Source organism: Neophocaena asiaeorientalis, unplaced genomic scaffold (genome assembly GCF_003031525.2).
Source record: "Neophocaena asiaeorientalis asiaeorientalis breed wild unplaced genomic scaffold, Neophocaena_asiaeorientalis_V1.1 scaffold177, whole genome shotgun sequence".
Taxonomy (NCBI): domain Eukaryota; kingdom Metazoa; phylum Chordata; class Mammalia; order Artiodactyla; family Phocoenidae; genus Neophocaena; species Neophocaena asiaeorientalis.
Genome location: NW_020172779.1, coordinates 15,765,883 through 15,791,348, shown reverse-complemented (window position 1 = coordinate 15,791,348; position 25,466 = coordinate 15,765,883). Strand labels below are relative to the sequence as shown.

The following is a 25,466-nucleotide window of genomic DNA, read 5'->3' as shown; positions in this document are numbered from 1 at the left end:
AACCAGCATTAAATAAACATTCACAAACCCATACTGTCCGTTCATTTGGTTTTCCAAGCATTGGAGACAACTCTTCTCTCAGTGGCTGGTAATTGCCGACCTCTCTTTATGGACGGGGTAGGGGGGGTATATCTTCACTAGGGACCCTCCTTCAGGGAATCCTTACTTTCTGAGTTCTTGAAAGGGCACCAACTTGCGTCAGCTTTTTGCAGTGACCCCGTTAGCCCGTCACATCCACGTCCACTGTGCCTCTCCCAGAACTCCCGTGTGTGGCCGTGAGATGACTGTCTCTCTGCAGACAGGACAGGGAGCTGTGTCCTCCTCCCCCCTCCCTCTCCTCGTCCTCTTTGTTTTGGGAGGCTCGGCCAGCCTCCGTCCCTGGCCGCACTCTTGGCATGTGGAGATCTGTGGCCCATGGTGTACTGGCCTCAGTTCCATCTCCGGGTGCCAGGGCTGGCGCTCCCCGTGTGTAGCAGGCTGCCTCACATCACAGAGTGTAGAAAGTCACGCATTCCTCCTTTCTTCCCTGGGGCTGGGGGGAAGGGGAAGGTGGAGGGCTGTTCTTGCTTTTCCACTGCAGTTTTTTTCCAGGGCTTTCAAAAGTGCTAATTGATAACCAGCCTGGAAGTGTCTGCTGGTAGGTGGGTTCAGAACAAGCGCCCTGGCCTCAGAGATGCAGCTACCAAGACGTCCCAGCTGGATGGGAGGAGGATGTCACAATCTGTACCTCGGCAGCTCAGCCTTGCCCTCTGTCCCAACTCTCACCACACCTTCCCCCGGCCTCCGCCAGCGCTGGTGTGGGACATTAACATCTCTCGTGGAGCTGGGACGTTGTGGGGAACATTAACATCTCTCGTGGAGCTGGGACGTTGTGGGGAACCTAACCTCTCATTCAGAATTTTATTCGATCAACATGGTTCAGAATCATCTGTTTCCGTGAACTTGTCTCTGCCCTTGGCATCAGGATACAGAGTCAATAAGAGCATCATGGGCCCTGCTCGTGACAAAGACAGATGTAATGAGACCATGTGAGTCCTCTACTTAGACCCTCCAGCGGGTCTCCATGTCTCTCAGAGAAATCATGGCTTCTGAGTCCCGCACACCCTCGAACCCACCCACATACATGCTCCTCTCCGATCCAAGGACACCAGCCTCCTTTCTCCCAAAGGCACTGGAGCCTTGCAGATGCCTGGGAAGCTCCCACCTTAGAATCTTTTATGATGGGTCCCCCACCACCCAGCCCAGAGCCTGGCACAGCTCAGGGCCCCAGCAGAGACGCAGCGAGCGCATCACGTGAATGGACAGATCTTGCTTGGTTAATAGCCTCGAGAAGTGGGCAGGATCTGTGTTGTCAGCCCCATGTTCCTGTTGAAGGGATGGTTCAGAGAGGTTAGGTAACTTGTTCACAGTCACACAGCAAATGGGTCGTGCAACCTGATGAGAATCAGAATCTTCCGACTCTTAGTCTGTGCTTTCTTGCTCAGGTCTCCACTCTGAGTTGGTGGCTGTTTCCCTTCATTCACCTCTGCATTCCTTCATGCCATGTGTGTTCCCGGTTTCCGGGCCACGACAATGAGTGGGACTGAGTTTCTATCCTCCTGGAGCTCCCAGCTCAGGGAGGAGACAGATTAAGTACACAGCACAGGCAGAGTGGAGCCAGGATGCTGTGGAGGCCAGGAGAGGCCCCTATTCAGGCCGGCAGTGGGCAGGCCTCCCTCCAGGATCAGTGCCAGCTGAGCCCTGAAGAATGAATCAGAGCCAGGTGGGGTGGGGTGGATTTTCCGGACGGTGGGGACAGTCTGGGTAGGTGCCCAGAGGCAGGAGCAACTGTGACCTGTGGGTCAGTCATGTTGCTTCAAGTTAGGGGATTTATTCTCTCAGGCCCCTGAAAAGTCAAGGCATAGGGTGGGCTGCAGGGCTGGATCGACTGGGGATTCAACACTGTTCGCCTCTTCCGGTGAGCTAGCAAAATGTCCAGTACGACCCCGACCTCGCATCCAAACAGCAAACTGGCCAGAGCAAAAGAATGTTTCTTTGCCCCCCACGGCAAAAAGTCAGGAGTTTCACTCCAGATGAATTAGGCTACATATCCATCCCTGGACCAGTGACTGCGGTAGGAGGGGTGGGAACCCTCTGCCTGCCAAGTTAAATCAGAGCCCGCCCTTGAGGATAAGCAGGTTAATCTAACTCAGATGACAGAAGCTTGATGGAGAAGTAGGGGACAGCTGGAAGGGACAGCTCTGGACACCATTAGGTTCTACATACAAGTCACATTGTCACGACAAGTAGAAAGTGGAGCAGTAGGCAAATGGAGAGACGTTGCCACCCGGGCTGAGGTGTTGAGGAAGCAGTGGAGGCAACACATCTTGAGCCCTGGCTGCCTCCAGGAAGGCACTGTGGATTTAATCTGATTTTTGAGCTGCCCCTCTTTCTACCAAAAAGGTAAATCAATCTCCCTTCCACTGTTGCTTTCCTGGAAAAAACATAGCCTGCTTGTTGATAGTCTACACGTTGAGGATGGGGAAGGAATTGATCAGACAGATAGAGATAGGGGCACGTTCCAGGCAAGTACCAAAGGGATTCGTGTTCAAGTGCGGAGGTGTGACCACAGCTGCACCCTGCAGAAGCCCGGAAAGTCAGTGAGGTGTGGGAACTTGTGTTGCAAGCGTTTGAGGAGTCCTGGTTTGCTTTCTTTGATTAAATAACTCCCAGCTTTCTCTGTATCCCTCCAACTATGGTCATCTGGAGCCCAGTTAACAGACAGGGTGTCCCGTCCAGGGCAGACCTCCTGCTCGTGTTTCTGGTACCCTGGCCCCTCCAGGTGCATGGAGTCAGAGGGGTGTGGGTCTGGATTCAGATCCTGCTTCTTACTTTCCCCATGACCTTGGGAAAGTCATTTAATCTCTTTGAATCTCCGTTTCTTCTTAGGACAACCTGGGAAACCCCTATCTAGCTGATGGTATACTTTGTCAATCAGCTGAGGAAATAGATATGTATGACTGTACCATCCTGTTTGGCTGTTAGTGGCTCAGCCAAGAACATTCATTCGTACATTGAAAATGGAAAATGAAAGTTTAGCAGTTACTTAATGAACACCAGAAACTCAGCATATAGCATTTTTAAAAAATAACTTATTTATTGTTGGCCGCATTGGGTCTTTGTTGCTGCGCGCGGGCTTTCTCTAGTTGCGGCGAGCGGGGGCTACTCTTCGTTGCGGTGCACGTGCTTCTCATTGCGGTGGCTTCTCTTGCTGTGGAGCACGGGCTCTAGGTGCACAGGCTTCAGTAGTTGTAGCACGTGGGCTCAGTAGTTGTGGCACGTGGGCTCTAGAGCGCAGGCTCAGTAGTTGTGGCACACAGGCTTAGTTGCTCCGCGGCACGTGGGATCTTCCTGGACCAGGGCTTGAACCTGTGTCCCCTGCATTGGCAGGCAGATTCTCATCCACTGCGCCGCCAGGGAAGTCCCAGCTTATAGCATTTTGTCTTATATAAGTGGAGCTATTACTATCCCATTTTACAGAAGGGAAAATTGAGGGTCAGGAAGGCTGAATAACTTTCCCAAAGCCATACAACTGGTAAACCAGTACTTGAACGTGGGCCAGGTGGAAGCCTGGGCCACCCCCTAAGCATACCATTTTGGTTGTGGTTGAACTTTAGAATCTGAGAGAGAGAGAGTGAAGGAGAGAGAAAGTAGCATGTACTTGGCAATCTCTGTGTACCTGGCACTGTACGTGCATTTTTAACTCATTTCACAAACTTAGGTCTGATTCTTAAAGGTACTAGGTTCTGGTTGCAGGAAAGATGGGTGGGCCACCTTCCGTGTCTCTTAGCAACCTTGAAGGATAGGCGTTAACATCCCACTGTACACATGTACACACTGAGGCTCAAAAGGGTAAAATATTGTCTGTAGCCACTTGCCACATTGGCTTGACAACAAAACGGAAGACGATGGGAGGAAGTGGAGAGAGAAATGGTTTTTATAAAACAGTAATAGAAGTTCATCCTGTTTTCTTCCTCCTTTTCTGTGCAGATGACAGACAACCCTCAGTGCCTTTGTCAAGTCGGCTGCTTCACCGCCACATCTCTGGTGACAGCAGGGGCAAGACCAAGTTCTGATTAAGGATTGTCACACACCGTCTTCTCTGGAGGGCGGTAACAAAGACAGCTTGACCCTGTCCTGTACCGCGACCCTTCCTTCGAGGCCCTCACCTGTGAGGGACCCTGGCCTGTCACAAGGATTAATTACCCCTCAACCCCCTTGGATGGGAAAGGAAATCACTGTTATCAAGTTTCGATTAAAGCTTCATCAGGAGACATTATCGGCTGTTTAAGGATTGCTGAGGAAGCAGGCCGCTTTATTTCCTGAAAGACAAATTATACGCCAGCAGAGGCACCCCGCCACAAGTGGTCCGCTTAGCCTTTGGGTGTCGCGGGTGATGTCGGGCACAGCCGGGTGGCCATTGCCCAGCAGCAGTGGCCATAGGAGGCTTTGAGGCTCCCTGGGGCTCCCCGCCTTGCCTTGCAGTCGATCCTCTGTCTCTGGGATCTTTCGTGGAAGTTCCTCCTCAATTAGGCGCGATTTCCTGCAGCCCATCCCTGGGAGGCCCCGCGTCAGGAGAGCAGAAATGGCGACCGCGAGGAAAAGAATTCTCAAAGTGCTCACTTTACTCACCCTCTTCATCTTCCTCACCTCCTTCTTCCTGAACTACTCCCACACCATGGTGGCCACCGCGTGGTTCCCCAGGCAGATGGTCCTCGAGCTCTCGGACAACTTCAGGAGGCTCGTGAATTACCCCCACAGGCCCTGCACCTGCGCCCGCTGCATCGGACAGCGCAAGGTGTCCTCCTGGTTCGACGAGAGATTCAACCGGTCCCTGCAGCCGCTGCTGACGGCCAAGAATGCGCTCCTGGAGGAAGACACCTACAGCTGGTGGCTGGTGAGAGCCGGGGCTGAGTGTGGGTCTGGGGGTGAGATGTGGGCGGCCCCTGCCTGCCAGACGCTCAGACCCAAGTGTGCACCAGGGGCCCTGCCAGGCGTTGGCGGGATTCAGAATACTGGTCATCCGTACGTTCGTTGGTTCATGCATTCAGCCTCTGTTATTGAGGATCTCCTGTATATATTATAAATCAGAGCAGAGGGCTCTGTAGCAGTTCCCTGTGTCTGCCGTAACAGGTGACCGCACACTTGGTGGCTTACGGCAACAGAAACGCATTCTCTCGCGATTCCGGAGGCAGAAGAAGCCTGAGCTCAAGGTGCAGGTTCCAGGGATTAGGACTTGGGCATATCTGTTTAGAGGCCACTACTTAACGCACTCTGGGTATGGAGAAGCCAAAAAAAAAAACTGGCAGAGAGAGACAGATAAGAAACAAATAAACAAGATAGACTCAGATAGAAGTGCTCGGAGGAGGATAAAAGGGGTTTGGGAGAAACTTGGGGCAGGGGCCTCTGTAAATGGGCTCGTCGGAGAGGGCGCCGGCTGCGGGAGGATCTGGGGAAAGTGCCGCGGGTCACGGGGACAGCGAAGTGCGAGAGCACTGGGGCAGCATCCGCTTGGTGTGTTGGAGGAGCTGGAGCTGTGCGTGGCTGTGAGCGCGGGCGTCCAGGAGTGGGCAGGACCCACAGCCAGGAGCCTGGGGTTTGTTCTAAGTGCAACAGGAAACCACTGTAGAATTTTAACTAGGGGAGGTCCACGATCTGATCTAGTTGTTGAGCACAAAGTGGATTGAAGGGGAGTGAGAAATATCCATTCATTGAAGACTTATTGAGCATCTATTAGATGCCAAGATACTGAGATGGAAAGAAACAGCCTTGCCTTTTTAGCTTGCAGGGATGGTTGGAGGAGAAGGAAAAGCAGACCAGCACAAGGCAGGGTGATATGTGATAGGCACCCAGGGTCCCTGGGTTTTGCTCCTGACTTTCTATATTTTATCAAGGGTGATGTTGAGGAAGCTCTTCGTCTCAGATTCTCAGATTGAGGTAGTAATAGTCACCTCACCAGGTTTCTCTATAGCACCGCAAACATTAGGTTTTAACATTTTTATTTATTTTTGCTGTTTCAACGGGCAAGGGAAAATGAATTTGCATTCTTTCAGCACTTAATGAAGGCTGAATGTTTTCCCATGTGGCTCTTACCGTTTCATCAAATTGTCCTCCCACGTCCCCACCCCAGCCCTTATGTGCAGTCCTTCTTTGCTGGAGTTTAGCCTCTTGGAAGGGATTTTGCAGGGTAGGAAGGAAGGGGAGAAGGTTCCTCATGATAGAAATCAACAGAAAGGAGCAGGGCTTTAGAGCTTCTGGGTTCCTTGACAACACACAGACCACGTGTTTTGAGTAAAGAATCAGGACACCACATCTGACAAGCACTCCCGTCCCTCCAGACGGAGACACAGAATATTGAAATAAAAACCACCCTGGGGGCTTCCCTGGTGTCGCAGTGGTTGGGGGTCCGCCTGCCAATGCAGGGGATGCGGGTTCGTGCCCCGGTCCGGGAGGGTCCCACATGCCGCGGAGCGCCTGGGCCCGTGAGCCATGGCCACTGGGCCTGTGCGTCCGGAGCCTGTGCTCCGCAACGGGAGAGGCCACAACAGTGAGAGGCCCGCGTACCGCAAAAAAAACAAAAACAAACAAACAAAACACCCTGGGAGTTCCAGCAGGCACTGTAGCTCTGCATAAAGGCCCCCAGACAGCCAGGACAATGTCTGACAGATCCAGATTTAGGACCCCAAACACAGAGCCCTGCTTTTAAAGTATGACGTGCCTGGTGGGAAATGCCCTGAAGGATGCTTGGCTGGCGGGGAGCCCGCAGAAGGTGATTGATGCCAGGTGTCAGAGGGGCTGGCCCTAGACATGCTGTTCCCCAGACCTATTTGGGGCCCTGGTTTGGAGCAGACCCCTCGTGTCTGCTCCCTCTTCTACTTTGTCTCCGGGATGCGGGGAAGGACTTGACTGAGGTCACTCAGCCATCCATACAGAGCCAGGCCTGGGACCCGGCCGCCCACCCCAAGGCACCCTTGCTTTCCCGTCCTCTTGCCTACCGCTGCTCCTCCAGACCCACATGGGAGGGAGGGCAGGTGTGGGGGAATCAGGAAGAAGCCTTCAGGAGCTGGGGGCTGACAGCTCAGGTGCCTTGGGTATCACGAAGTCCCCCATGTCCTGCGGCAGTGGGGTGATGCTGGCTGTCTCAGCCTCTGCCTCCAGGCTCTGCCTTAAGACTTGATGCTTCCTCAGGGAGCCTCTGACAACCAGCAGCAGCCACTGCTTGGGCGCTGATTGTAGACAAAGAAATACACTGCTTGGAAACTAGGCAGGAAGAGTGAGAGGGGAGAAGGGTGTCTTGGAACTTCTGCCCTTTCTCTCCTGCGTGCATGTCGGCAGCCCTCTGGGACTTCCGTTGTCATTTACAAAAGGCAGAGAAGTCAGAGAGTTTCTTCCCAAGGAAGACGGGGACATAGCGGTACTGACCTGCCTCATCTACCCCAGCTGGTGAGTGGATGCTTTAGGGCTCTAATCCCCAGAAACACAGCTCGATTCCAGCCCGCTGTCCCCGAGTTCTACTCAGCTCTGTACTCACCCCGTGGCCTAGATCTTTCCCTCTCTGGGCCTCAATCTCCGTTCCTGCCAATGAGTGTCTGAAACAGAGCCAAGGTTCCTGAAGTGTGAGCCGGTGGGGCAGCGTGATTCCTGGTGATACAGGGGCAGGGCCTTTAAGAGCATCGCATCACGCTCAGGGCGAGGATGTCATTCGGCTTTAATTCTCTTTCCATCTTTGAAGTTGCAAGGATTCAATGTCGCTCCTTGTTTCATGATGTGCCTCTAACACCTGCCCATCTTGGTTCTAGCAAAGGAGGGCGGCTTGCCTGGGCAAGCAACAGGATGGAGCTGGAATCAAATAAAGTGGTTTTGTTTTCATTGTACTGGACACTTTCCTTTTTTTTTTGGACAGATTTTTTTACTTCTGCCAAGTAATTCTTGCTTTCCGCTTGTGGCAGAGATATGAGATTTCCTTTAAAAATAAACTTGCTTTTTAAAGTGAATCATTAAAGAGGGGTAAGTCAGTAGTAGGTGGACGGGACAATGTGATGCTGCACTCCCAGCGTGGGTACCCTGCCGGCCGTGAGCCTTCAAACCCCGGGGCCCCCGAGGCAAAGCAGGCACATGTGTCACATAATAGGTGCTCAGTAAATACTGCTGAGCGCTGGATTAAAGAATGCCGTGTTGCTCCCTTAACCCAGCATACAGTGTCATGCTCCCCGAGGCAATGACATGGATGGAGGACACTCTCTGGTTCTGAGCGCATCTTCACATTGTCAGGGCTCTTCCTGGGTGGGGGCCCCCGTGGAGGTCCCTGCCGGGCAGCTTGGCTGTGGTCCTCGATCCCAGGGGTTCTCAGAGTGTGGTCCCTGCATCAGTAGCAGCATCACCTGGGAGCCTGTGAGAAATGGCTCTGTTGCCCAGATGTCACACATTAGCCCAGGTGATTCAGGAGCCTGGAGCTGCCCCAGGAGATCCTATCGGAGCAGGTGTTTAATCTGGATATAATTTTTGTCTTATTGTCATAAAATATACATAACATAATATTTATCACTGTTTTATAAGTGTGCAATTCCATGGCATTAAATGCATTCACGATGTTGGGTTACCATCACCACTACCCGTACCTGGCACTTCCGTCACCTCCAACAAAAGCCCCTTGTATCCATTAATAACCACCCCCCTCAGCACCCCTCTCATCCCTCAGGCAGCCATCATTCTACGTGCTAGAATTTGGCGATTCTAGTATCTCCTGTAAGTGGAATCGTACAATATGTGTCCTTCTGTGTCCGGCAAATAAGCCAGTGAAATAACACTTAGCATAAGTGTTTTCAAGATTCATCCATTGGGAGCATATATCAGAATGTCCCTTTTTTTATAACTGAATGATAGTCCAGTGTCTGCACGTTCCACATTTTGTTTATTCATTCATCCATCGATGGACACTTGGGTTGTTTCCACCTTTTGGCTATTGTGAGTAATGCTGCAATGAACACGAGTGAACGAGTATGTGCTCATGACCCTGGTTTCAGTCCTTTTTTTGGGTTTGTTTTTGTTTTTGTTTTGGCCTCATCTTGTGGTTTGTGGGACCTTAGTTCCCCGACCAGGGATTAAACCTGGGCCCTCAGCGCGGAGTCCAAACCGCTGGACTGCCAGGGAATTCCCTGGTTTCTGTTCTTTTTAATACTTGGGAATGGAATTGCCGAGAAAACACCAAACAGTTTTCCACAGTTGCCGCGCTAGTTTACATTCCCACCAGCAAGGCACGAGTGTTCCAGTGTCCTCACCTACGCTTGCTATTTCCCCTTTTTCTTCTATTGTAACCAGTGATGTTTCTAAGTAGAAGTGTGTCTGCGGCCCTGATGTCGTTGCCTGCGGCTCCCGCAGCATGTGAGTGTCTTAGGCTGGAGGAGATGCTGGGTGGTTTTATCTATTGGACCATCCGGGCCTCCTGGTGTGCCTCTCCTTGGGGATGCTGATTCCTCCAATGCCAGGTGGGGACCAGATGCCTGGGGATCTCCCTACGCGATCCCCCCGTCACTGACCTCCTAGACAGTGGCCAGAGCAGCTGCTAGCCTCACCTTTCTCTCCCAGCCCCTCTCCTGTCCCTGGGGCTGCGAGTGACTGGTGGGACTCATAACATAATATTTATCACTGTTTTATAAGTGTGCAATTCCATGGCATTAAATGCATTCACGATGTTGGGTTACCATCACCACTACCCGTACCTGGCACTTCCGTCACCTCCAACAAAAGCCCCTTGTATCCATTAATAACCACCCCCCTCAGCACCCCTCTCATCCCTCAGGCAGCCATCATTCTACGTGCTAGAATTTGGCGATTCTAGTATCTCCTGTAAGTGGAATCGTACAATATGTGTCCTTCTGTGTCCGGCAAATAAGCCAGTGAAATAACACTTAGCATAAGTGTTTTCAAGATTCATCCATTGGGAGCATATATCAGAATGTCCCTTTTTTTATAACAATGATAGTCCAGTGTCTGCACGTTCCACATTTTGTTTATTCATTCATCCATCGATGGACACTTGGGTTGTTTCCACCTTTTGGCTATTGTGAGTAATGCTGCAATGAACACGAGTGAACGAGTATGTGCTCATGACCCTGGTTTCAGTCCTTTTTTTTGGTTTGTTTTTGTTTTTGTTTTGGCCTCATCTTGTGGTTTGTGGGACCTTAGTTCCCCGACCAGGGATTAAACCTGGGCCCTCAGCACGGAGTCCAAACCGCTGGACTGCCAGGGAATTCCCTGGTTTCTGTTCTTTTTAATACTTGGGAATGGAATTGCCGAGAAAACACCAAACAGTTTTCCACAGTTGCCGCGCTAGTTTACATTCCCACCAGCAAGGCACGAGTGTTCCAGTGTCCTCACCTACGCTTGCTATTTCCCCTTTTTCTTCTATTGTAACCAGTGATGTTTCTAAGTAGAAGTGTGTCTGCGGCCCTGATGTCGTTGCCTGCGGCTCCCGCAGCATGTGAGTGTCTTAGGCTGGAGGAGATGCTGGGTGGTTTTATCTATTGGACCATCCGGGCCTCCTGGTGTGCCTCTCCTTGGGGATGCTGATTCCTCCAATGCCAGGTGGGGACCAGATGCCTGGGGATCTCCCTACGCGATCCCCCCGTCACTGACCTCCTAGACAGTGGCCAGAGCAGCTGCTAGCCTCACCTTTCTCTCCCAGCCCCTCTCCTGTCCCTGGGGCTGCGAGTGACTGGTGGGACTCACCCCACAGCCACCTACCCCTCCCCAAGCTCAGGGACTGGGCTTTCCAAAGGTCGAGGTTCCAGGGCTCTGAGGCAGGGGTGATGTTGTGGGAGAGACTTCAAGGTGGGTTTATAAAAGCCTGGCTTCAAATCCTGCTTTGGATTCGGGACACGTGCTCAACCGACCTGGGCCCCAGAGCATCCTTTCTTGTCTGCCTTTGAAGTGGCACAGCCCTGCGGCTTGGTGACACAGGCAGGTGCGGTGCTTCTTAGGAAATCTCTCCAGGTTTCACTCTGAGTGGGGAAGTAATGTGCATCAGCGAGTGGTCACTATGCAGCGTGGCCGGGCTCCCCGCGAGGCAGTGGACGGACGTGGGTATACAGAGAGAGGGCTCGATAGGGAGACCCACTCATCCCACTTTTAGCACTGAGAGTCCTGCTTCTAGGGAAACCCCTGGGCCAACCAGGGGGCTGGTCACCCTCAGGATAAACCCAGTGTTTGTCTCCGCCTGTGGGTCAGAGAGGTCCCAGGGCAGCTGACCTTGGGTGTGGGTGTGAAAACAATTTGTTAAGCAGACATTGGACTCCTTGATGCATCCGGCAAAGGGCTGATTCTTGAGTCTGGCTGGAGCCTGGTGGTCCTGGGGCTGCAGGAGCTGAGAGGCGGGAGGGTGAGGGGAACAGAGGGGAGGGGAGGCGATTGTGAAGGGTCACCCGACCCTTCTCCCATGTGCTTTACTCATACCAGCCAGTCTCATTGCGTCGAGGCCAGAGCTGTACCTCGCACATAGTAGGTGCTCAATAAACCTTTGTAGAATGAGTGAATGATCTCTTGCCTTCCCATCTCCCTGAGTGGCCCTTGGGCTCCTGGCAGGGGAGGTGGCTGTCTGAGCCACCTGCATCTCCAGGTGCCCAGCGGAGAGAAGGGTACTCGGGAGGGGCTGGGTCACCAACCACAGGGGGCTCGGGGCCTGGCAGCGGGGGCCAGAGGTAACACATCCAGACTGACTGTGTCCTGCGTCCTCCGCCCACAGAGGCTCCAGCGGGAGAAACAGCCCAGTAACTTGAACGACACCATCAAGGAGCTGTTCCAGGTGGTGCCCAGGAACGTGGACCCCCTGCTGGAGAAGAGTTTGGTGGGCTGCCGGCGCTGTGCCGTCGTGGGTAACTCTGGCAACCTGAGAGAGTCCTGGTACGGGCCTCAGATAGACAGTCACGACTTCGTGCTCAGGTGGGTGCCAGCCCCTCGCCCCCCAGGCCACCCCGCTGCCCCCCAGGCCCCTAGAGCTGCAGGGGGCTTCATGGCTCAGCGTCAGGAGGTCAAGACCCCAGTCCGGGTGTGCCCAGCCTTACCTGGGGACCCCGGGCCCCTCACTGCCCCCTCTGGGCCTCAGTTTCCCCATCTGCATTGCAGATGGACCAACAGGGCCTCTCTGGATGGAGAGAGGAAACCATACACAGAGGTACCCAGGGGGCTGGGAGCTTGGCCTTGAGAGGCCTGGCCAGAGGGCAAGACTAACTTGAGGACTCTTGTTTAATCTTTAAAATCCATCCCTGTCTGGGAGTTCCCTGGCGGTCCAGTGGTTAGGACTTAGCACTCTCACTGCCAGGGGCCGGGGTTCCATCCCTGGTCTGGGAACTAAGATCCCGCAAGCTGCGCAGCCAAAAAAATAAATTAAATAAAAGCCATCTCTGTTTTGCCATCTAGGCCATAACATAACTATATACTTTTAATGTAAAATACGTTTCCCTGACACTAAGTAAAATGGATGTTCCAGGGAGATGCCCCACGTCTCTCCCGCATTTCTTGTCATCCCCAAACCAGTCACCCAACCCAGGGGCACCAGTGACTCAGATGAGAAGCGCAGGCACCTTCTAGAACCATCCCCTGTTTCTGTGGTCTCTGACTTTGTCTTTAGACCACTCACCTGGCCTCAGGGAGCCTCAGTGTACCTGGTGTCCAATGGGCATGTCCATGGTGAGGGGGAAAGAGTCAGGTTCAGGGTCAGACAGGCCCTGAGTTCAAGGCTGCCTCTGGGTTACTCTGTGTCCTGGGATAAATTCTTTGCGCTCAGATTTCTTTGGCCATAAAAATAGGACCATAAAGTACGTGCTGGACACCGTCATCACTAAGCGTCAATGATGTGCGTCACTGGACCAGGACAGAGTAGGCCATCGATGGTGGCGATGGTCAGGCTCACTCGAGATCATAAATGAGAAAACAGTAGCAAAAGCCTCTGAGCTGTGCTGCAATTGCCCCCATTTTACAGATGCGGAAGTTGGGGCCCAGTGGAAGGGGCCCAGCACAGCCTCGCAGAGCTGAAGCTGACCCTCAGAATCGGTGCCCCAGGGTGATGCCTGTCCTCTCTCCCTCCCCCTCCCAGGATGAACAAGGCCCCCACGGCAGGGTTTGAGGCCGACGTGGGCAGCAAGACCACCCACCACCTCATGTACCCCGAGAGCTTCCGGGAGCTGGCGGAGAACGTCAGCATGGTCCTGGTCCCCTTCAAGACCACCGACCTGCAGTGGGTGATCAGCGCTACCACCACAGGCACCATCTCCCAGTAAGTCCCCTCGGGGCGCCTGGATGAGGGTCACTGCGTGTCCCGCTGCTGCTCCTTGCTGTGTGAGGGCCTCTGAGCCCCCCGCCATGCTGTTCCACCCCCTACAGCCATGCTCGTGCTGTCCCTCCCCCGGAGCACCTCCCCTCCCCAGGCCTCCTCCTGGAGGGCAGAGCCCCAGTCCCCCGGCTGCCTCCAGACCCTGCGGCTCTTCTTGGTACCCCTCCTCCCATCACCCCGATGCACCTGGAGCTCCGGCCTTCCTCTTCCTCATGACTTCCCGCCCCCCCAATAGACCTCCCAGGTTTGCTTCCCCAGACACCCTGGAAACCCCTCGGGAGAGGGAGCCCCGCTGGAAAGGACACAGCACGTGTTAGTTCTGACCCCGTGCTCATCTCTGGGGTGCTCCCCGTTGATGACAGCCTCCGCCCACCCCCGCTTCTCAAACCATCAGAATGGCCCCGGCCGGGCTGGGGGGCGGGCGGGGAGACCGGGCGAGGAGCACGTCGGCTCCGGCTGCCTTGAGCACCGAGATGCCCACGTCTTCTGATTTGTTCCGGGCACTTGGCACGGGTCTCAGTGAATTCCCACTAGTCCTTCTCATGACCTCCAGCCTCCAAGGAGACCCGGAGGCTTGGCCCCTTCGCAGAGCCAGGCTCGCACCTGCCTGAAGAGAAGTGGCTTAGTGCCCAGATGGCCAAAAGCCTCCTTGTCTGAGGCCTGGTTAGGAAGCCCGAGGGATTTGGGTGCGGGAAGCCTGGGGGCTGTGCTCGGAGGAGGAGGGCAGTGAGGGAAGTGGGCGCAGCCAGGGGAGGAGCTAGACCAGCCAGGGCTCCGCTGCTGGCCCCTTCCTCCTGGTCCCACAGGCTGGAACGTGACTTGTCCCCGAGGTAGATGCAACGTGAGGCCAGGTGGCCAGGCACGTATACCGTCATCTTGGGGGCAGATGAAAAGGGGGCCATTGTGGGCCTATCAGCCAGCGTCCCAGCAGCGGGGGATGGGTGTTGTGGGCCCCGCTCCGTGCTGCTTGTGCTGTGTGCACGGCTTGGAGCAATCCCGCTTCTTAAACTTTCTGGGAGAAGGCGGCATAATGCAGCAGCAGGTCCTCAAATGGGCCACGATCGCCCTCTGGTGTCCATAATGGGCCACTGCGAGGAGGTGGGGTCCCTCGGGGAATGAGTGTGCTTTCCCGCTTGCCCCACCTGCGTCTCCAGCTGCCCCTACCAGCTGATGCCCAGGCCGCCAGCCCCCTCCCACATTAACCACCTGCCTTGTCCTCCCGCAGCACCTACGTTCCTGTCCCCACGAAGATCAAGGTGAAAAAGGATAAGGTGAGTCAAGGCTCAGGTGCCTTGTCCCCTGAGCTCAGCCTCGCTTTCAAGGCTCTGCGTGAGGACGGCAGAGATCACCGTCTCCCCACTCTGCCAGCATCTGGTGGTGGAGAGCCCCTGGGCCCCCGGGCTGCTGGGGCTGGTGGCCCCCCGCTTAGAGAGTGGAGAGACGAACCCTGGAGAGGTTCCCTAAGCCTGGACCCTGGACCTGCAGCACCACCCGGGAACTTGTCACCAATGCGGATCCTCAGGCCACCCCAGATCTGCTGAATCAGAAACGCTGGGTTTTTACAAGCCCCCCAGGGATGCTGGTGCTGTTCGAGAACCACTGCCCTACAGCATGAGCATCTCCAAAGCCAGACCTCGTCACCTGTCTCCATATCTGCATCTTCCCCAGTGGGCCCTGGAATGGGGTTGGCTAAGATGTGGACAAAGGGCAGAGGGATGAAGGAAATGAAGTGTCCGCCACACCAGACGTTTGCATACACTGTCATGTGTAGATGGAGAGATCAGGTTCAGAGAGGTCAGGTAACTTGCCCAGAGACACACAGCTAGTCACTGTATGGCTGGAGCTGATGTCTTCCTGATGGTGGCTGTGTGACATTGAGCATGTCACTTAGCCTTTCTGAGCCTTGGTTTCCTCATCTGTAACATGAGGAGAGGGAGAGCTGGCATGCGGGGTCATTTTAGGGACTGGAGATCATTCAGGCCCATGTGAGGCAGAACGGGTGGCTCGGTGTCTTCCTGCAGTGTGACAGGAGTGTCCCTGCCCCCAGCTCATGCTCTTCCCTGGAACCTTCTCCTGCAGCCTCACGTCCCACTCCTTGGCCGCATTTGATTGTAATTCAGATGTCACCTTGTCTGCAAGCCTTCTCACCCCAGTGCGTTATCTCCTTTCTCTGCTTTGTCTCCGTAGTCTCATCATTCTTTTCTAGCATCCTCTGTGTCTCCGTGATTTAGGTCACGATCCATCTTCTCCACTAGAATGTAACCCCCCATCCCGAGTGCAGGGTTATGAGTTCCAGTCACAACAGGGTCCCCCGAGGCTACAATAGCATGTGTGGCACCTAACACAGGCCTGGTATCCTTCTCCAGACCCCTCACCGTGTCCTCCCTCCCGCAGATCCTGATTTACCACCCAGCCTTCATCAAGTACGTCTTTGACAGCTGGCTGCAGGGCCACGGGCGGTACCCATCCACCGGCATCCTCTCGGTCATCTTCTCACTGCACATCTGTGATGAGGTAGGACCCCCTCCCCCATGCCTGCCTGCGCCCCCCCCAGGGGGTCGGGGACCGAGGGCTCCTCATTCTGTGTTCTCAAGAGGGGCGGCGAGGGCGCCTGCAGTCAGGCAGACCTCCATCCCCACTCCCGGCCCCAGCGTAGCCTGTCTCTTCTAGAAGCTCCGATCCTGTCTCTACGGTGAGGCTCGCACTGTCTCCCGCACGGGAAGTTTTGGGGAGTAGCCGTGTTCTCTTGGTGTGTGAGGTCCCAAGGCAGAGCCTGGCCCAGCAGGTGGAAGCTCAGATCTGATCTGGGGGCAATATAAGCATATCTTGCCCCAGGAGTATATTATAATCGGGGGAGGTGTCTGGGGTTGTGGTTTCGGTCTCAGTTGCTCATCGGAATCATCTGTGAAGCTAACTTCCGGCCCCCAGGCCACAGCCCAGCCCACTTCCACCAGAACTCCTGAGGTTGGAAACCCGGCACCCAGGGGTTCCACTGTTCACCGAGGTTGAGAATCAGTGATTTTGCCAACCGTGTGTTTCCGATCATGGACTCGGCTCGCCGTCCGCCAGCCTGGGCCTGGGTTTCCATCGATGATCTGGGGTGCTTGCTGCCCCTGGACAGTGAAGCAGGATGGGGACCACAGTGCCCCCTGCTTCTTCCCTGGCCTTGGGTTCAGGCTGGGCGCTCCGCTGTCCCTTCCTGTCACGTACAGCCCATCCCCGCCCTTGCCCCATCAGGCTCATCAGTGGACATCGCAGGGAGGAGGGGTCGAGGGGGTAGCAAGGCCCACCCACCGTCTCTGCCTCGGTTGTTCTGCCACCATCTTCGCCTGCCCTTCACCCCAGAAACCATACCTGCCTCTCATCTCCCCACCAAGCCCCTACCTCCAGCTGGCTGGTCAAAGAGCCCGTGGGCTTCTGCCTCAGAAATGCCCCTCCTGTCCCTTAGCGTGTGCTCTGGGGTGGGCCCGTGTCCCTGCTGGCATTTTCGGAAAAGGCTGCACTTGCCACGGAGCTGCCTCCTGCCCCTGGTGGGTCCCCGCCCCTGAAAGCTGTCTGCCATGCTGCGGCCCACATAGCTTTCCCTCTCTCTGGAAGCCCCTCCTCCCGTCCCTTCCTGGTCACCTTCTGCTCATTTTCCAAGACCCAGTTCAAGTGTCACTTGCTCGAAAGAGCTCTCTCTGCTCTCTCCGGCCTCCTGCCCCTCCGTCCTCGGTGCTGAGGGAGCCCCGGCGTTAGCCCCTGTCCCCCACGGGGGCCCGGTTGGTGCTTGTTATAATTTAGGAGCGCCAGGGGCTGAGACCTGACTCCTGCATCCCTGATCGCGCCAGCATCTGCCTGAACTCTGATGGATTTAATGCAGCACCTGGCACAGAATAAGTGCTCCATAAAAGTTTGTCATGCGTAAGAAGCACCCCCGTGCCCCGCCCACCGGACAGTGAGGACCCCCGGACCAGATGGGTATTCGCCCAAGAGAAGGCAGGGATCAGAGCTACCGCCCACCTCACTGTGGTCATCGCTCTTGGCCCCATTTTCCATATGAGGAAAGTGAGGCTCAGAGAAGTGATTTGGGACTTGCGGGATGTATGAGCAAGAGGTAGAGCTGGGATCTGGGGCAGGCTGCTGGGCTTCGAAGCCCTGCTTCTCAAGCCTTGGAGAAGAGGTTGTGCCTCCCCAGAGGTGGACCCAGCACCCGCAGGGCCACCCACAAGCAGTAGCCTCCCACTGTGCGCTCTGGCATTGGACTTGACTTTTACTCAACTTGCCTTTGCTTCCCCAAGCCTCTGGGAGTTCCAGGCTCCTGGAGAGGGGTTTCTGTGAATCCTTGGAAGTGGTGTTTACAGATGCTGGGGGTGCCTGCAGGCTCTCTTTGTCAGAGGGTCCACCTGCAGCCCTGCTGTCCGGCTCTCACCTGTGTTTTGCCCCGGCAGGTGGACTTGTACGGCTTCGGGGCGGACAGCAAAGGGAACTGGCACCACTATTGGGAGAACAACCCGTCGGCGGGGGCTTTTCGAAAGACTGGGGTACACGATGGGGACTTTGAGTCCAATGTGACGGCCACCTTGGCATCCATCAACAAAATCCGGATCTTCAAGGGAAGATGACGCTGTGAAGGGCTAAGGACAGTTGCCCCAGAGCACACCTCTCCACATCTAGCCCCAGCTTCTCACCGGAGCCATTGCGCTCTGGGAACTTGGAGGGCCGGCCTCAGGGGTGTGCCCAGGTGCCCCTCACAGCCTCTTCCACCCCAACATTTGGCAGCATCTACTCAGCAAGGTTGCCGAGCCCTGCCAGGGCTGCAGGGCAAGTCTCAGAACCATTCTGGGGTGGGGAGACCCCTCTCGCTGCTGTTCCGGGCTGGGGAAGGTGGGGAGACTGGGGAGAGGTCCAATCCGAAGATTCCCACATTCTAAAGAAGAGGATGGTCTCCTGGGGGGGATGCACAGAGACTCTGCTCTGCTGAGGGGTCCGGGGCCAGCGCTCTGATTCTCGCTGCGAAGTTCCTGGGTGAGGACGACCCCCAGGACAGCCATGTGGGGCCTCCCTCACATGGTAGGACCACCACGCCTCCCCTTTCTGCCCAGAGCTCATTTATGGTGGCCAGGAGGGCTCCTCACCCACAGGTCTTCAGAGACTCTAAGTATCCAGATGTCTCCTTCCCAAGCTGCTGTTCCCTTGAGTAATCAATCTTTGTGTTTATCATGATGGCTGAGAGCAGATCTGACGCCTTCTGTGTGCCTTTGTATTGGGGAGAGAGATGCATGCATTTGGCTGAAATGAGGCAAAAGCCCCGACTTGGGAAAGGGGACCGCAGCAGTGCACTCCCCTTACTCTGTAGCTGGGGACAGTTTTCTAGTTCCCTGAGCCAGCGTCTGAGTTGGAACAAAGCTCGGATGATACGCGGCTCCATCCAGAGGCCTGTCAGCCATGGGGACTTACTTTCACAGACTACTGGATTTGGCGCCCGTAACCTTCCAGAGCTGTGCAGGAGGCCGCCACCAGCCAGCAGTTTCCCCCAGGGGTCTACGCTCTGGGCCAGGTCCCTCCTGGTCACCTGTGTGGTGTCCTGGGGGTTGCAGGGTCATCCTAGGAACGTGACCATCGGAGGGGAGAAGTCATACCTCATCCTTCACGTCCCAGCTGCTCGCTCTTCCTTGTCAGCCTTCCTGATTATTTATTGTTTTGTTTTAAAATTCAGCTGACGTCATCTGCACTTTGTGACTCAATTGCTCTCGTTTCAGCTGGCAGCTGGGGTGTGGACGCTCAAAGCCAGTTTTGTAGGAATCCTGAGACTTGGGGTACCGTGGTGTCTAGGGCTTGAGGGCTTGCTGGTGGGCAGATCCTGGGGTGTCAGGTCGGTAGGTTTGTAGGATGCTCTGTACCTCCTTCTCTCCCAGTCCTACATTTCTTCTTTCTCATTACGGGCTTTAGATTGAGTCTCAGGCTAGGAATCGCCAAACCCAGCGGCACTGTCTTGGGGCCGGGTGGGGAGTAGAGTCACAGGCGTAAAAGGAGAGTGATTTTTAGCTCCAGTTGCTGACATTTAATCAAAACAAAACAAACAAACAAACAAAAAACAGCCCATTTTTTCTGTCAAGAGCATTTCCTAAAAGGCCACTGATACTTTGAGGAGTTGTGACCGTGTCCTGGTCTGGGAAGCCAGGAGGCCGCCTCCGCTGCTCCCTGCAGCCCTCTGGGTAAGCCCTGCCCTCCCCAGCCTCACTTTCTCCCTCTGCAGATGGGGAGAGAGGAATTACAAAGGTCACGGACCACAGATGGCAACGGGCATTCACAAGCATCCCTAGAAGTCACACACCACGTTTGTTTTTCCCCTGAGTCCCTGTATATGAGTATTTTCCTGGGGAGAGGTTCCAGTTTTTATTCGATTCTCAAAGATTCAGGATCCAGAAAGTGGTTTTTAAAAGCTAACAAACAAAAACCTGTTCCAGCTTTAAAATTCTGCAAAATTGAAGACCCTCTTGACTGATAAAAGGCTTGTAAATTGCTGTGAGGTCATTATTCCGAGCATAAATCCTCAGAGGCTAGAGCTCATGGGAGTACTTGACGTGAAGAATTCAGCAAATGTGCTGGTTGGCTGATTAATCCCAGGGAAAAACCTTGCAGAAATGGACACTGGCGCAGGGAGTGGTGTGGGCTGACCCCTGAGCTCGCTCTCCCCTTCTCCTGAAAGCCAAGTCTGTTCAGGATGGTGGGGTCAGAGACAGCACTTAGCTTTCCTGGATGTGTGGAGTCAGGTCCCCAGAGCAGACAGGTGTCCACAGCTGAGCTGCACGCCACCTGGGTCGGCCGCCTGGTCCCCACTCCACCTCTCCTTCCCACCAGGCTGTTCACTGCGAGATGCCTTTCAGCCCTTGGATCCCATTTTACAGATGAGGAAAGCAACACCAGAGAAGGCAAGCGATTACAAAAGTGAACCAATTGTGAAACAGATTTTGAGCCGAAATAGGGTGTTCTTGGCTCCAGAGGTGGGCTTTCCCAGCCAGCCTCATCCAGCCCCTCAAAGAACTGTAGTCGGTGTAGGTTTCGGACTACAAGCCTCTCACCGCCGGGCTTCGTTCTCAGGCTGCCCACGGTGGCCCGAGGCAAGCTGTAACCTCGGCCTTCTCACACCGTCCTTCCAGTGGAGGAGATAGCATCATGCTTTCCCAGAGCTGGGCCAGACGTCATCTTGTGGCTTAACAACGGCCACCTACCCGAATCCAGCCAGCCACTGCGGCCGGGATTAACGCACCATTGCCTTAACCAGCGGGGCCCATGCCGGGGTAAAGGTGGCTGAGAACTGGACAAGAGTGTTTCCCACGGGGATTTGGCCATCGGCTGGAGGACGAGAAGCACCCACACGAGGAAGTTCTTGCATGAACAGTATACGCAGTTGGGCTCCCCAGGGCTCCGGGATCCCAGCCCAGGGCTCTGTCCACTCCGCGAACAGAGAGCTCCCTGGAGACCAGCCCCGGGCACGAAGCCTGCGACAACCAGTGCTGAGCCTGAAGCCGAAAGGCGGAACTGATGAGGGAGAAAGACATTACCAACATCCCAGACATCTGACTCCCCCAGGGAGTGAAGAGGCTGCTTTCTCAGGTGGAGCGAAGCAATGCCTGCAGCCACACGACCCCTGGAGCCCCTGCTCTCACTCACCTGTAGGGGAAGAAAGGAGGGTCGGTTTGTAGTAATCTGGGGAAGAGAAGCAAGTTGATGCCTTTTGAAACCCTGGCTTCATCAGGCATCGTCCAGCAAACCACGTGGGCTGGGCTTAGTGGGAGAGGCCAGATACAAGGAAATAGGACCTAAAAGAGAGAAGCCAGGTTAGAACGGGGGCAGGTGATTTTTGTCGCGGGGAGTGGGGGTGGGTTCGGGGACTTGATGGCATCCCAGGCTCTGCCGTGGCCAGAATGGCCAGCGAGAGGCCAATCCTACCTCGACGCAATCTGGGCCTCTGGATCAAAGGTGGGATAGAATCACAGAGAATATTATGAACTGTTATGTTTGCTTTAACTGTTCTCTTCAAGGCAGCTTGAACCCAAAGGAAAAATGGAAAACTGAAAAGAGCTCACTCTCCCTCTCATGGTTGTGGTCGGAAATGCTTTCTCCAGGGAAGCCAAAGATGGCTGGACTCCAGCCACGTGCCATCAGGGACTGGCAACTGTTCTCGCTCCCCCAAAGAGTTCGCGGATGTCACTGTGTCCATAGTGGACATCTGGTTTGCAGCAGGCATGGCCTCAGGCCACTGGCTGGTCATCTTTCCTGGGATCTGGGCTAACAAGTTTTGAGCCCTGCTGGGGGACAGTCCACGACACCTCTGCAAAAAAAAAAGGGTGTAGGAGGAACAGCGGGCCAGGCAAAGCAGCATCGCATCACATAGTCTGTCCTTACCCAAAGCACTGCATTTCCTACAAGCAGCCAGCCTCTGGCCTCCCGTTTCCCTCCCAGACCATCAGAGGTCCGTACTCGTGTTGAACTTGACCCCGTTGCTCAGCTTCTGAACTGCCATTGTCGCCCTCCTGCCCAACGTCCTGGTCCAGACATCAGCTTTAACCTGGGAGCCCTCGCTGGGCCCCAGTAGGATGGACATGAGTGCACCATCATGGTAGCACTTAACTGAATTCATGTCAAAGCCAAAGTTTCCTGAGCACTTTTTCCTCTTCGCAATCTTGTTGGGTTGGTTGGTGGTGTTTTAAAATCTGCTTTCTTTGCCCCCCCCTTGCCTCACGCCCAGGTTTTGCAGCTAAGTGTTTGTTCATCTGAATGAACTTGGCAAGAGTCTGCCTTCCTCAGCCTCTGCTCTGCTTTTTATTTTTAATTTATTGTTGAACATTTCCAATGATCCGAATCAAAGTGAATAAAAAAGAGCTATTTTATTGTTTGGGTGTGTCTGTCGTTTTTCTGTGAGGGCTGTACCTTGGTGCCATCTCTTGAGGTTTCCACTCAAGAGATGTTTTCAGTCCTAAAAAGATGCCTCCTGTGTTAGTGTCTGCCCTGAACCAAGTGCCCAGATGTTCAGGACATGGAGAGATAGTCTCTCCTCAGATGCAACCGTGCCTTCTCCCTGCTGTGTGACTGTGGTAAAGTCGCCCAACCTCTCTGAACCTCAGCTGCCTCATCTGTCCAATGGGGACCACTCTACGGGCCAGCAGAGGGAGTGTGAAATCAAGAATAGATGCATCGTGGGAGGCTGGTGGAGACACAAGCCTGCCGCTCCAAGCGTTTGCTGAATGAAATAGGCCAATGTGGGCAGATTAGTGTCCATCCTTCCCAAAGAAGACTCGTCCATGAATGGATGCAAGTCTGATCCAGAGCTGGCACAAACTGCCCAATTTTTAAAATAGATCCAACAGTCCACTACCAGGACTCTGTAAAGCTGGTGTAAATAATTCTACTTCCCGATTTGCGTGGCACTTTACAGTTTGCACAACGCCTCCCTAGGCACGATCTTGAACTCTCTCAGGGGCCTTGCAGAGCTGGTGAATGGATGCAGGCAGTTGAGGGCAGAGGTAAGGTTCAAGCCAAGCCTTTCCTCTCCAGATCTGGGGCTCCCTGTTCTCTGCGGTGACACCTCCCGAGTCACTTGAGAAGTTTGTCTGTGGTGACTTTCTGAAGGCAGCCCCCCCGGAGATAGGACGGTGCAGAGATTAACACAGGTGCCCAGGAGTCAGGCTGCCTGGGCTCCTACTTATTAGCTGTGTGAGTGTGAGCGAGTTATTTAACCTCTCTGTGAATATTTCCTTATGGATAAAGTTGGGGTGATGAAGTACCTCCCATATAAGCAGGCGTTGAGGGTTAAATGAGTTATACCATACCTGGGACCTTCTCTCATCAATGGTTAACAGGCTTCCTGACCCTCCACTCCATCAGAGACCCGTCTTACCCCAAATTTATTTCTAGTTGGTATCACATTAGAGCTGCAATGTGGACAAGTGGCCACGAGGTGCCGACACATGGACCCCAGCCCCACTGGATGAGCTAGGCCAGGCAGGAAATCTTCACTCCATGGAGCCCCCAGCAGGGAAAGGAATCAGCCAGGGCCCTCCACAGGGAGCCCCGAGCATCTAAAGGCATTTCTTTGCAACCCTTCAGGCACCCGCCAGAGACAAGCCAAAGCCAGCCTGCTCTGCACCACCCGACCCTTCTTACAAACGCAGGTCCCCCAGGATTTGTTTTTGGGAACCCTGGGGAAATCCACCCAGCAACGCCCCTCAGGCTGCTCCAAACACGCACTTGATTGTTCAACAAAGAGCTAATGGGATAAAAAAAAAAAAAAGAACAAAATTTTGTCATTTACTATAACATGGATGGATTTGGAGGGCATGAGTCTAAGTGAAGTAAGTCAGACAGAAAAACAAATACTGCATGATATCACTTATATGTGGAATCTAAAATATACAAAAACTAGTAACAAAAAAGAAACAGACTCACAGATATAGAGAACAAACCAGTGGTTATGGGCTGGGATGGGGGGCAGCATTGTGGAGGGCACGGGGTGGGAGGAAGGAGGTACAAACTACTGGGTATAAGATAGACTCAAGGGTGTATTGTATAACACGGGGAATATAGACAATATTTTGTAATAACTGTAAATGGAAAGTAACCTTTAAAACTTGTGTAAAAATTATTTTAAAATTAAAAAAATAATAAGTTAAATTTTTAAAAATAGATAAAAAACCAACCAAAAAATATTTCTAATTTCTTTTTACTTTCTACCATAAGGATCTTTACACATACACAAAGATTGAAAGGAGAGAGTATATGATCCCAGGTGTTAGATTCAACGATCCTCAGTGTTTTCCACATACGCCCCCTCATTTTTTCTTCTCCTTTCTTTTTCATCATTTTTCTTGTCCAGCTGTGTTTAGGGATCTGCCTCAGATGTCACTTGGCTCCTGTGCGTGAGTGAGTAGGTCTCTCCAAGCGTGCCTGTCCCATCCGCCTGAGTGTCACCCACCAAGTGGAGGTGTCCCCAGGCCCTCTGGCGCCCCGTCCTCCAAATGCCTTTGGAAGGTGGTTTATTTACACCAGGATTCACAAAAGTCATGTCACCAAAGGTCTGTCCCTTTCTAAGCAAGGAGGTCATGTGAGGTCCAGGATACTGTGCTTCTAAGGGTCTGAGAAGAAACACCGCCACTGATGCGTGGGTCCCTCTGTACCCACTGGGGAAGGGCCAGCTTCTCCTTCGCTTCTGCTTCGTTCACTGAATCAGCACCCACCAAACACCTCCGGGGCTCAGGTACTAACCAGCCCTACTTCATCAATATCCATCTGTGAGACCATGATGATGATGCATTTTTCCCCTCTCCCCCCCACCCCACACCCAAAACCCACCACTGGGTCTATCCAAACTCTGGAGCCCTGAAGAGCAAGACGATGCCCCTTCCACATGTCAGAGTCACAGCTCTTTGGTCGTCTTCAGCTGAATCATCAGATCCTCATGGAATCAGCAAATTCCAGGTAACCTGCTTCTCAGAGATGCTAGGCACCTCGCCACACCTTTTATCTGTGGTCACGTGGAAGGATTCAGAGACTGGTTACACTCAACTCCTACGGACTGAATTGTGTCCCCAAAATCCATATGTTGAAGCCTTCACCCCCAGTGTGATGGTATTTAGAAATGAGGCCTTTGGGAGATGATTAGGTTTAGATGAGGCCCCATAATGGGATTAGTGCCCTTATAAGAAGATACATAGTGAAGAAAAGAGAAGATACATAGTGAGAAGGCAGCTCAGCAAAACCAGATCCCAGCTGGGCTCTGGGAAGCACGTCCCTCCCCCAATCTCTCCCCCATCTCCGGATCTCCACATGGCTCACTGCTCAGGCTGTCCTGGCTGCTGCAATCAGCGATAGAAAAGTCCGTTCAATTGGATGAGATAAGCAAAAGGGAATTGAATATTTTGCTCCAGTTCTAATTCAATTCAAAATTAAATTAGCATTTAATTTTGACTGGCTCCTGAAGCAATCTTGCCATGACCCCAGAGCTCAGGACAGTAAGGTGGGCTTGAGGCCCTAAGGCCCCAGCCATTTGGAATCAGAGACCTGGGCCTTGTCAGGCTATGGACCTTGGAGGCCGTGGATCTGGCTGGAAGCCTGCAGG

At 53.9% G+C, this 25,466-nt stretch overlaps 1 protein-coding gene across 3 annotated transcripts in view; it reads left to right on the top strand.

Annotated features, from left to right (window-relative positions):
• ST3GAL1 (ST3 beta-galactoside alpha-2,3-sialyltransferase 1) overlaps positions 1-22,247 on the top strand; it is an 89,139-nt gene extending 66,892 nt beyond the window's left edge. For all 3 annotated transcript variants that reach the window (XM_024741002.1, XM_024741003.1, XM_024741004.1), the window contains 6 exons: positions 4,030-4,936; positions 11,780-11,976; positions 13,130-13,309; positions 14,592-14,637; positions 15,761-15,880; positions 17,797-22,247. In XM_024741002.1, the coding sequence (XP_024596770.1) occupies positions 4,625-4,936; positions 11,780-11,976; positions 13,130-13,309; positions 14,592-14,637; positions 15,761-15,880; positions 17,797-17,970 (1,029 nt within the window). In that variant the 5' untranslated portion in view covers positions 4,030-4,624 and the 3' untranslated portion in view covers positions 17,971-22,247. The remainder of the gene's footprint in view (positions 1-4,029; positions 4,937-11,779; positions 11,977-13,129; positions 13,310-14,591; positions 14,638-15,760; positions 15,881-17,796) is intronic.
• Positions 22,248-25,466: the final 3,219 nt, after the last annotated feature.